Source organism: Anastrepha obliqua, chromosome 4 (genome assembly GCF_027943255.1).
Source record: "Anastrepha obliqua isolate idAnaObli1 chromosome 4, idAnaObli1_1.0, whole genome shotgun sequence".
Taxonomy (NCBI): domain Eukaryota; kingdom Metazoa; phylum Arthropoda; class Insecta; order Diptera; family Tephritidae; genus Anastrepha; species Anastrepha obliqua.
In genome coordinates, this window is record NC_072895.1 from 71,172,262 (window position 1) to 71,184,654 (window position 12,393).

The 12,393-nt window shown below is 35.4% G+C and overlaps 1 protein-coding gene across 1 annotated transcript in view; it reads left to right on the forward strand.

Moving 5' to 3' along the window:
• The first annotated feature begins 490 nt into the window (after window positions 1-490).
• The window catches only part of LOC129245962 (zwei Ig domain protein zig-8), a 90,637-nt gene continuing 78,734 nt past the window's right edge, over window positions 491-12,393 (forward strand). The window contains exon 1 of the mRNA XM_054884420.1: window positions 491-1,331. Coding sequence (XP_054740395.1) covers window positions 1,238-1,331 — 94 coding nt within the window. The 5' untranslated portion in view covers window positions 491-1,237. The remainder of the gene's footprint in view (window positions 1,332-12,393) is intronic.

Sequence of the window (12,393 nt, forward strand, 5' to 3'; positions counted from 1 at the left end):
CAAGAGAATAACAAAAGAAAAAACTGAACGAGAATACAAATAAGACTACGAGAGGAGCAACAAAATATTCAATACATTTCAAATAAAAACTAACTAAAGTACTTGTGCTTGCTACAAATGATATTAATGCCACAAAGTTGCAAGTAAGGGATAAAAACGTGCACAATAATCGAGCAAATTGGGAGATGTGCGCAACACGAAAGGAACAAAGAAGCAGCTGAACTATTTCTTTCAACAAAAAACCACTACAAAAAATGCGACGCATAGCGATTTTCACATGAAAAATGATGTTTATATGAAATTATGGCGAAAAACCAAATAATGCGGGATATTGCATACGCGCACATGCATTATAATACAATAACAATGTATTATTAGGTCAAACATAAGAGGGACGAAGAAAGAAAAACCCAAAGAGAAAGTAACAAAACAACAAAGCAACAGATACGGCAATAGCAAAGTAAGTGTAAAGGAACCATACACGATACGAGAAAAAACGATATGAAAAAATGTTAATGTAATAAGAGTAACATAATAATAAGAACAACAGCAAAAAGTGCAAAACAGCAAAAAGAAAAAATGGTGACATACAAACATTACTGTCAAAATTGAAAGCAACAAAGTAGGAAGTAGTAAAAAAGGTGAAAGCATGTAGTGCAAGGCGCAAGGTGAAAGGACGTACAAAGAGAACGCTTTCGGGCTTTCGTGCAAGCAAGGAAAATCTGTACAACAAGCAGAAGACATTATTGTCACGACAAACAATACAGAAATATAATAACAAAAAGCAAACACAAACAGCATACAAACGAGCGTGCTTGACAGGCAGACTGCTGAGACGTCATCTGCAGCAGTGGAGCAAAGCGATATTCTACGTAGCTTCAGCTGTAGCAACATTTATCAAAGAAGCTGAGAGGACCAATTTTTTGGCGTACATATTTTTCCATATCTTTCACTTAACGGAAAAAAACATAAACTCTGCATTCTGTCGTTCTTACTCATACTTGTCGTGAATTCAGTTCAAAAACGCATTAACCCTAATGAGTGCGCGAATTGAGGCTCCAGTCGACGCCAAACAGCTATCGGGGCTTCTGCTGTGAAACCCTTTGCAAAACACACGTTAGACTACAAGCTGTGCATTTGTCGGGGTGAGGTTGTGTGAGTGGTTGTGGACGTGTAGCGTTGGTGGTGGTGTAGGTGGTGTAGGGGCGCCAACTTGCCACGTTTTTTACATACACAAATGTTGCCGATATTAATGCCAATGCACATGCTGGAAATTCGGATAATACTACTTTGCCTGCCATCGATACTACTGGCGACGACGCTAGAGCCGGGTGAGTACAATGAATGTAATTCGAAATACAAAATTTTGTCTAAAACAAGGAATGTTTAAGTGCATAAAATTGATTAACTTCGATCAACTGGTAGGCTATATCTTATTTTTGAATCGAAACAAATAACTTCAAAAATTAAAATAGTAAAAAAATAATAAAATTACCTAGTTTTGCATCATGAGTTTAGATTCTGTTCTACATTTTCTACCTGTATTTTTTCATTGAGTTTAAGATTTATTCTTCTGCATCTTCTTTTTAAAGGGCCTAGTAACTGCCTCAGCGATTTATTTGGGTGTGCTTTTGTTTTTTAAGGAACAGGTATAGATAAGGCCCTCATTCCCCTCTGGCCGACTTATAGCTTAAGGCTAGAAAGACTGGAAAATCGGCATATCTTAGTAGCAGGGTCTAGTGACTCAAATAGTTTTTAATATTTTTCTTAGCAAAAGTCAATAATTTTCAAACTAAAAATAGGTCAATATTTAAAAATTAATTTAATTTTTCTACTTCTAAGAAATCTCTTTACTTGTTCCATGTTCCACATATATGCAGAGCTTGTTCTGGATTCACACATTTTCAATTATTCTTTATTTAAGCAACCAAATCTTTCTGTGACAAATTCGACTTTCATGAGGTGTGGCTGAGTATGTTAGACCTACCTACTATTCTTAGTCTTCTCCTTTGTCGTTTTCTTTGTCTTCTTCTACTTCTACTGCTGCTTCTACTTCTACCTCCACTTCTTCTAGTCTTTTCAGCTATCCGCTTGCTCTTAGTCAAACCATTTGCGCCGTAACAGACGCTGCTGCAAATGTTTCAAGCAAGAATCCTTTTCTTACTTTAGGTTGTCCCCAACTGCGTGGCTCGGTCGCTACTAAGAGAACATTTGATCAAAGGCAGAAGTTGTGAGCTTCTTAATCCGAATGCATCGTGAGAATAATTTCTGGCCAGTCCCAGTTGATTGGCAAACAAAATCTTTAGCACATATTAATTTTCAAATTGGTCTAATACACGGTTTTATCAACAAATTTTAAGCTCATACGATTATTAAAATTTAAAACAGTAAAGTTTTCATATTGAAATTAACAATTCCTAAATTTTAACAGGCTGATAAATTTTAAGGTTCACTGCATAAGTCATATGTTTCTTGTTACAAGGTAATTAAAGATTTGCATGTAAGTGATTTAATTTTTTTATGATATACAGTCACTCACACCAACTTTGATACAGATACGATTTATTTATAAATTTTATTTGTTCTATATTTCATAATGAAACAATAGAAAATCAGAGTATGCAGGTTTTTTTTACTTTGTTTTATTTCACTTGATGTGGATCATTTAAAAAATATCACAAATTGTACATTTAATTCCATCAACAGTTCATCACATTATTGAACGCCTTATGCATGCAAATCGTGTGATAAATAGACGGGCTCTAAGTAAAATTTTAACAGAGAAAGGGTGTCAGTGGTGAATTTGCTAAGTGAAGATAAAACCAGCGGCAAGCGCTTCAACATTAACTGAAATGGACAAAAGATTTAGGTAAGACTTTCCGTCTAGAAACTGACAAAACATAATGAGGAAAGCAAAGTTAAATGGTAGAATAACCCGTAATAAACCTTTCGTAAGTGCAACGAATAAACTTATTTGGACCAAATGGCGGACCTTTTATATGGTGCGCGGCCAATATGGAGCTCGAGTCCCAAACTGGAAGCTCCTATAAAAGCACGGCGATGATAACATTGTGGTGATGACATGTATGCCTTCAAATGGAGTTGGAAATTTGACTTTTATCGAAGACAAAATGAACAAATATGTTTATTTGAAACTTTTGCAAGAAAATTTGGTTCGAAGCGCTAAAAAATAACAAATTGAAAATGACTTTCGCTTTTGTAAATATAACGATCCTAAGCACAGCAAGGCACAAATAATACAAATATGGTATATAAATATCGCCACAATCCCAGATTTGAAAAATTTGTGGTCGATCTTGAAGCGAAATATAAGAAAATATCACATCCATAATAAATCTGATATTAAAAAGGATATACTTAAAGAGAGACAAGAATACAGAAAAAATTAGTTGAGTCCATGTCATGTAGACTTCAAGCTGTAATTGATAACAAAGGATAGCCAACAAAGTACTTAATATCTTAAAATTTTACAAATTTGGAACTAAATGTGGAGTGAATTCCCAAAGTTTTTATTATAGCAAATTAAGTACTTTTGCTCCTTTTCTTTCCATGTTTATAACTAACAATAAGTGACTTTCGCCTACTCTGAAAATAAGTACTGTGTGCAAGTTCATTATCAACACAACGGTTTTAGTGAACCTAGTTAGATTAACGTAACGTAACACCAACTTGACTAATAACCATTTTTTTACTAACTGACTTAGAGACCACTTTCAAAAATTTCTCGTTCGCTATTAAAAAAATTTATTCTATCAATGCTTTTTCCAGCCCGGGAAATTCTTAATAAATCTTAAACTCTCATACTTACATTCGCCTAAGCAGTTTTGGTTTTATTGTTTTAGTAGCATAAAATGTTCTTTATAAAACTTCGTGCTAATCTGTTCTACTTTCCTTCGAGCTGTGAAATAATTGTCAGAAACCATATTATAGTTTCGTATGCATAACATTCGAATGAAGCATAATAAAATATATAATTTGGTAAGAGACATCCATTATTTGTGTATTTCTTTTTATTAAATTTTACAATCACCGCCGGCGGGCCATTAAAAGCAAGTTTCTCTGTTTTATGCCACATTGATTTCCTTCCTTCTCAAAGTTATTAAAATAGCTAATGATGCCAAGTACAGCATACTAAATCACATGTATGTAAATATTTTCAACATTTCCTAGTATATATTTATTAGAAATATTTCGCTTCACCCATGCACTGCATCCACCCAATAACCCTTAGCGCCCTGGGGCGTATACGTAATCATGTTCTTATGAATACGAACCACACCCTTCTCCATGTACGAAACTTTTGTACGGCTGGTAAAAAAATAATAATTTTTCATTTTTAATCCATAAGCAAACTGTAGTATGTGACGCAATCGCTTTGAATAAGCAAAAAGAAAAGAAAATAATAAAAATACAAAAGAATAAAAATCCCAATAGTGGTTTTATAGGATGCGCTTAAAGCAAATATTTACTTTATACTGCTTTTCTGCCTCACGCATTCACGCATGCATCTTAAACAGTAACTTAACCGTAATATTTTCACCCCACCTCTCATACATTTTGGTTGGTTCGGTTGGTTTGGTCGGCTTTACACATAGGACACGCAGATAATAAGCATAATGAAGAATACGCTAGGGAAAGATTAGTAAAAGTAAGCAAGCATGCACCAACAACAAGCGCATAAATGGGGAGAAATGCGAAAAATAAATTGAGGAAAGTTGCTCGTACTAAAGGACCTGAGTAAAGAAAACAGAAAAAAAAAGAAACGTGCCTACCCATAGCAACGCCAACAAGTGTTATGTTGCTTAACGATTTAAACGCCCAGCGAACGCCCTCATTCAGAGTATGAATGCAAACGCGCACATATATAAGTCGCTGTGGCATGGGCCGATTAGCCATTTTGTGTGTATCCCTCTAGCTAAGAGCGCTTGTGGCAAAGTGAAAATAGAAATTTGATATTATTTACGATGCGCGTACGTTATTTGACCTTAGCGGCCTAGCATAAATTATCACCATATACTTACACACAAAGCAGACAACACCAGCCCTACCTCCAGCAGCAACACCTCAAATATATACCATGATCCCTTTTGTAGCATTTTTATCGAAAATGGTGAAACCGCTAAACACCAACACGCTGAATTTCGTCCGAGTTAGGCCAATTTTATGTGGGTAAGAAGTTTAAAATTTATTCGCCATTTATGTGTCTTCATAAATAAAATGAAAAGCTGATTCGATGCTACAATTGGGGGAGGAAAGTTAAATAGCTACATGTAATAGTCAGCAAGCGCCTACCGAATAGAAATGGAGGGCAAGACTTGCAGCACTGACTTTGGCAGTCTTGTACTTGTGTTTTTGTATTTAGCAGGCAGTCTACTTTTAGGCGCTCACACATACTTTATTATATTTCATTTTACTGCTCGAGAGATGATACCTTTTTTCGGAGCAATAATTTAACTGCCTCGTACGTATAGGCGTAATTTTTCGGCTGCTATTTCACTTAATGCCCTTTTGGTGTACTTACTTATATTTATGTATTGTATGTCTACTATACTCGTATATACTTATGTATAAATTCAAATACTTACGTTTATATACCCAAAACCAAGAAGCAAAAAACAAACACTGGCACGTGCATGCAAAGTTGAAGATGCTTGTAGGATGAACGCCAATACTGCTTCCACTTGAAACTAATTGAGGCATTGATGTTTAAAGCCTCAAAATTCTTACTCACGTCTGCTTCCGATATTCAATTTTTAAAGCAATCTTTTGTTGAAAAAGCAAATAAGTTCTGAAACAAGTACATGACAAGTAATCATTGGTTTACAATTTTGCGCCTGTTAGTTTTTCTATTTGGCAGTTTTGTAATTTACATAAACTTTGAAACAAGCACGTGATTTTGAATCTGGCTCTTTTCACAGCCAAACACGTATGGTTTAATTAACTTCGAGCGCTACCGAATCATCTGTACCGAGCAGTGGTTTTTCGATACCTAAACTTCCAAGTAAATATTCTGTCCCTTAGGAAATATTATACATTTCTCAAAATCACAGTCTTTCAAACTCTTTTTATGCTAAAAATGGTCTTATTACTAGAGCCTTAAATGAGCTTAATAAAATCTCTTAATTTGCTGAGATATCTTTCGAATTTTTTGAAATTTATTACAATTAGTTTAATTATGCTTCCTTTTTATGGCTATTAACCTTGAAATATGTCCTGTTAGCCTATAAGAATATATTATGTTCATTGGCTTAATAAATAAGTAAATAAAATGAGGAAATATTAATGCACAGAAAGAAACCGCCTATCAGGAAAATATTTAGAGAAATTGGATTTTCATACCTCAGTTAATATTTAAACCTAAATATAGAAACGTCTAAAAAAACAAGACATGGAAAAATAAATTTCAGTTCAATCATAAAAATGAAAATGCGATGTGCTTCGAAAGACGTATAACAAGGAAAATATATGGTCCGGTTGCAATAATAGATGGCAGCTACCGCCTTCGCTACAACAATGAAATCGAAGAAATCGTTCAAAGACAAAATGTAATACGTTTTATCAAAGCCCAACGAATTAGATGGATTGGGCACGTACTGCGCTTGCCGAATGAGCGAAATGCTAGGAAAGCTTTTATTTTAATACCCATTGGAGGAAGAAAAAGAGGACGCCCACGAAAGCGATGGTTAGATGACGTCGAATCAGATCTTAAGCAAATGAACGTACACAACTGGAGAGATGTAGCCATGGATAGAATAAAGTGCAGAAAAATTGTTGATGAAGCTATGGTCCACCACGGATTGTGAAGCTAAGAAGAAGAAGAAGAATGAAAATTATAAATAACTGTCTGATATGTTTTATTCATTATTATATCAGGTCAGTCCATAAGTTCGTGCGTTTTTAAAGGTGGTTTTAAAATTAATAAAAAAGATGTTTTAAGTATTTATTAATCAATAATATATTTTCCTTCATTATTTATAATGTCTTCCCAACGTCCAGGCAAATTTTTAATTCCCTGTTCAAAAATTTTTTTGTCCTTGGAGTCAAAATACGCTTCGGTATCCTTTTTATAGCTTCTTTTGAGCAGTAGTTCTTGTTACTCATATGGAATTGAAGTCCACGGGAAAGGTGATAATCACAAGGCCCAATATCCGGAGAGTATGGTGGATGCGGCACTAGCTCCCATCCGAGCTCATTCAGCTTGCCTAATGTTTACCTTGCGGTATGAGATCTTGCGTTATCGTAGTGAAAAAAACACTTTGCGTCTATTCACTAAAGACGGTCGATTTTTGTTAAGTACCTCATTAAGGTTTGATAGCTGATTGGAATAATAATCAGCAGTTATCGTCTGGTTTGGTTCCAGAAGTTCATAGCAAACAATACAGACAGAAGAATCTTCTTGGGGTGAAGGCCATCTCTAGGGGTCGGTTCTGGTGCTTCATCTTTATCTAACCATTGGCGTTTGCAAACAGCATTATTGTAAAGGACCGATTTTTCATCACCAGTAACGATGCGGTTAAAAAAACTTTCATTTTCAAGCCGTTGCAGCAGCTGAGAACACACATTCACTCTCTGCTGAAGGTTGCCGACGGAAAGTCTATGCGGAACCCATCTTTTCCAACTGAACCAGGTGCCTATGAACTATTCCATGCGATGAATTTAACCTCTGAGCTACCATATCGACTGTCAAATTTGACTCAGTTTCCATGAGTTCGAGCAAGGCGTCGGAGTTAAAGACTTCAGGACGATCAGCGCGCGGGGCATCCTCCACGCCGTTTCGGAATTTTGAAAACCACTTTTGCGCAGTCCTTACACTCGCGGTATCCTCTTCGTGAACAGTGCTTATTTCTGCAGCAGCAGTTGTTGCATTTTTACCACTTTTATAAAAAAAATACAAAATATGCCTCTTATACGCGTTCGAAGACTCCATTTTATTTTTTAACAACACGTGCTTCTATCCGCGATTAAAATCACTTGTTGAATGTACAATTTATCCAAGAAAATATAAATAGTTCCGTTATATTCCGCGCATAATTTTTTGTATGTAAAAATCGTACAAAAGTGAAATTATGGGTAAAATACGCACGAACTTATGGACTGACCTGAAATAATCATATTATTGATCACATTATTATATTCAAATCTTTTGCTCAATACGCGAATAAACGCGATACTTTTTGCCAATATTTATTCAGTATTCGATACTTTTTTCCGATACCAGAAACAAGTAAAAGTATCGATATGAAATTGGTATCGAATGATTATTGGATTTATAACCAGCCCAGGACCATCACTTCAGTAGCATTCCCAAACATTTATGAAGAATACCTATGTATTGAAATAACAACAATAAATTCCTGACTATGATAAGCTCTTCTATGTCGAATTCTCCAAGAAGCATGGACTTAGGCTTCCGCATCGCTCCAGTGTTTTTCAAGCGGAACTAATAAGTATCAAAAAGCAAATCAATTGACTTTTGACTCAGATTTTATCTTTTAAGGAATTAACCAATTATTTACTAGCCAAGCAACAATCGACACTCTGCCCTGCCAGATGTCGCAATTGATGTTAGTCGAAAAATGCTTAATCTCAACTCGGAGTTCGGCTAAACAGCTAACAGCAGTGTTTGCGCCAATTATATATTTACGAGTATTTATTTATTAAATTAAGTAAAAGAAAAACCAAAGCTCTAAAGATCTGGGCTCATTTTAGGAATCGCCAAGGACGAAAGTTTGTTGTACCCTTAAATTCTCTTAAGTAAGCTTTCAAACTAGGGCAGATAATTGCAAAGATAACTTCACGACCCAGTTCAATTACTATCTCTCGCGCTAGTGACTTGACCTCACTTCAAGTTTGTACGATTAGATACACCTTTTCTGGGTCGTCTGATTCCGCAGCTATATAGGACGAATTAGCTACAATCGACTACTGCCACCAAAGTCAACACAACTAAAGCCACCGCGGATATTCGAAGGATTGGGAAGTATGGGAAGTACATACCTAATCCTCTTAAAATATACTTGCATGCGCATTAGAGTGGAGTGAAATATTTTTTTCTTTCAGATCTACAGAAAGTTGGCTTTCTGTTTAAGAAATAAGGACGCAAACTATTATTTGTCTCGTCGAATGTTAAGAGGAGTACCAGGCATCATTAATTAAAAAAAATTAAAACAAATTAACTTAGAAATCTTACAAAAGGAAAATCGGGAGAGCGAATACAAATATATAAGAACCTCTCTTTCGTTTCCCATTCATAATTGCAAATTCTTCAGATCCAGGTCTTTTGTAAAATTTAAGATCGTGTTGAGTTGAAAGTACATACATATGGACATCTTTTTCAAAATATTATTCGGAATATTGAATTCATTTTTGCTATGTTTTGAAGCTGCATTCATGCCATTATGTCTAGCATAGCATATCAATATATTGGCCACCTAAGCTTTGCTGCCTGTACTGTTAGCGATCGGTAATACTTTCAATAACTCGGGCCAGTATAAGTGACAATGAAGAAGATTCTTTCACAAAAATCCGTAAATGCAGCTAACATTTTCGGCGCTCAATAAGCAAAGTCTTGGGTTTATCTATGTTCAGCCGCTTCCATTCTGTCCTTAGCATGATCTTTTCCAATAAAATATTCAAATCTAACCGTAAAATGAGATAGGTTGACTCTTAGGTGATGCCCAGTTCTGCTAATTAGCGCCAAGTTGGCAAGTCAAGGCTCCGCTCTAATTAATGTATCCTAGTAAGCCACAGATTCGCATGAATGATGCTTAGACTCATGAGAATGTGAGTTAAGTTGGCAGTAAGGATAGTTTGTTTGCAAAGACTACAGATTTCACGTAAGCTCATAGAAAATAGTCGAGTGGTGCTGAGTCACGTGATCTCGGAATCCAATGAATGGCACCACTACAAAAGATGACGAAGCCTTCTAATTTTCACTTAATACATTGAAAAATTTGTTATTCATACCCGATATCTGCAACCATTGACAGTGAACGCATCTCCATCCGCATCTTTGAAAGAGTAAGAACCGAGGAGCCAACCAGATGAAAATCAATAAGAAATAGTGATTTTTTCGGAATGTAGAGTGAGTGTAGGTGAGTCTCCCATGGGTTTCTGCTGTAGTTCTGGAAATTTGACTTTTTATGAACCCACTTAACCAGAAATGAGCTCCAAATAGTCGGCGATACATTTAAGGCAGCTAAGGTAAAATTTGGCGAACTGAATAAGTTCGAGCGCTCCTATTGAAACCCCATTTACCTAATTTAAAAGAATGTGCAAGGAAGTTCGTATCTGCAGAAAGATTCCTCATGATTAATATATACATACGATACTTACGTACATGTACGTATGAGTAGCACAGCACACACAATAAACTATAAAAATTAACGATGCTATAAAAAGAGCGTGGAATGTATGGAAAAAGCAAAAAAAAAAAAACAAAAATACATAAAATTAACAAAATAAAATACGAGTAGAATAAGATTGCATACGTCTAAAAAAACTATAGTTTTTATCACTGCAATGTTCCAACTATTTAATAGCTTTTACATCCATTCCTTTTACCAACAAGCCACGTGCCGCATAAAATCACTCGTTCATTCATTATTGCAGTTGTTTATATGGCTTTTTGTGTAGTTTCCCAAGTGTAGCTGTTTAATAAGCGACTAAAGTACGGTTTTGATATGAGAAATTAGGCAAACATTTATATACATATATGCATATACTTAAAGGCGTTCCAATTGTTTCTCAAAAAATATTATATAACCGACATTTTTTTTCGACGAGTAAAACAAACTGCTGGAAATTCTAACCATAATGTCCGTGGATTCTTATTTTTTATTATAGTTATTAATTCCAATCGCACTGGGGAAGAAGACGAAGGGACTGTTGTCCAGTGTTTTATGTTTCCAAAATATATGCGTATATAACATAAGTATATGAAGTCTTTAAGTTTTTATTTTAACATAATTTTTTCAACGATTTTCTTTTTAAAATAGTCAAATTGCCGTGCTGCGATCTCTAGTTGACTTCCTAAAATTATTTTTCTTACCCAAAAATCACAAAAAGTTTCTTAACTAAACTTAAAATTACAGCTGTGCTTCCGTGGAGTTTCCTGTTCAGAATTGCTGGTAAAATAGTTCAGTCGCAGAAATATAGTGGAGAAACCTGCCCTAATGTACATGAATAAAAACCATTTTTAATTAAATGAAACATAAAAATAAAAAGACCAAAAGTGTGGTAAAAGTTTATCGTACATATTTACTTACAAATATATGTATACGAGATTTATACTTAATACTAATTTACTCATTGCGCTCTGATTTAATCCAATCCAAAGAGTCTTAAATATGCTACAAAAAATAGCATTCGTAGAAAAAAATTGGAAGATTAATAAAGAAAAGGAAGTTGAAATGATTAACTAGCTTAGCACTGCGCTAATTAACTTCCTGCTTGGTTCGTTACATGTTTAATAATGTAATGTAAATAATACAGATGGCTCTGACGATGGCCTTTACATCGCAAAAGACACTTAGAGGCAGGAAATTGTCGATTGGAAGGGGAAAATTAAGTTATCAATAAAAAATAATAATAATTGCCGCGTACACTTCTGTTAGGAGTTTGGCCGAGCTCCACCTCCTATTTGTCTCGTGCGTCCTAATGTTTTTCCACAAATGGAGGGCCCTACATCTTTAACCTGTATAGTTTTTTAAAAGGGGCTTTTCCTTGGAAAAATGCACACGGTTTGCAATTGCCGGCCGAAAGGCAACCGCTATTAAATAAAACTTTTACCATCATTTTGGCCTTTCAGCATGAAGATTCAAACCTACGCAGTCCCGAACGGTAGTCACGGAATAACCCGTTTGATTAAGGCGGCCTCTATCAAAACTTTCGCATAGACGTTCCATGCGTTGAGCGCGAATATATTTTTATTTTGAAAAGGCAATGACTACAAGTTCCTACGAAAAATATTCAGTTTATATAATTTAAAGGAACAGATCCAATAAATAATCGTTAAACGTATTGCTTGCCTTTAAAAGCTCAGCGAAACCCAGCTCTCTATTAAGTTCAATAAAGGAACTGGGTCTAGATGAGATGTCTAAAGACAAATACAGGGCTTAGGAGATATAAAGGGGCGGTCTATCCTTTATAAAGAGGGAGAGGTCCGTCCGCGTACGTGTATTATCATGCCGAAAGCGGTTGATTGCACCTTGTTAAGACGATTCTGTTGTCAAGAAGTAGAGACAATTGTCATCTCGGCCTATTTTCTTTGCGACTCCATTCTCCCTCCCCCTAAGAGGGAGTATATAGTATGGAAGTTGTAAGATATGCTGAATCCATGGGATTAGGTCTAATTGTGAGATGTGACGCAAA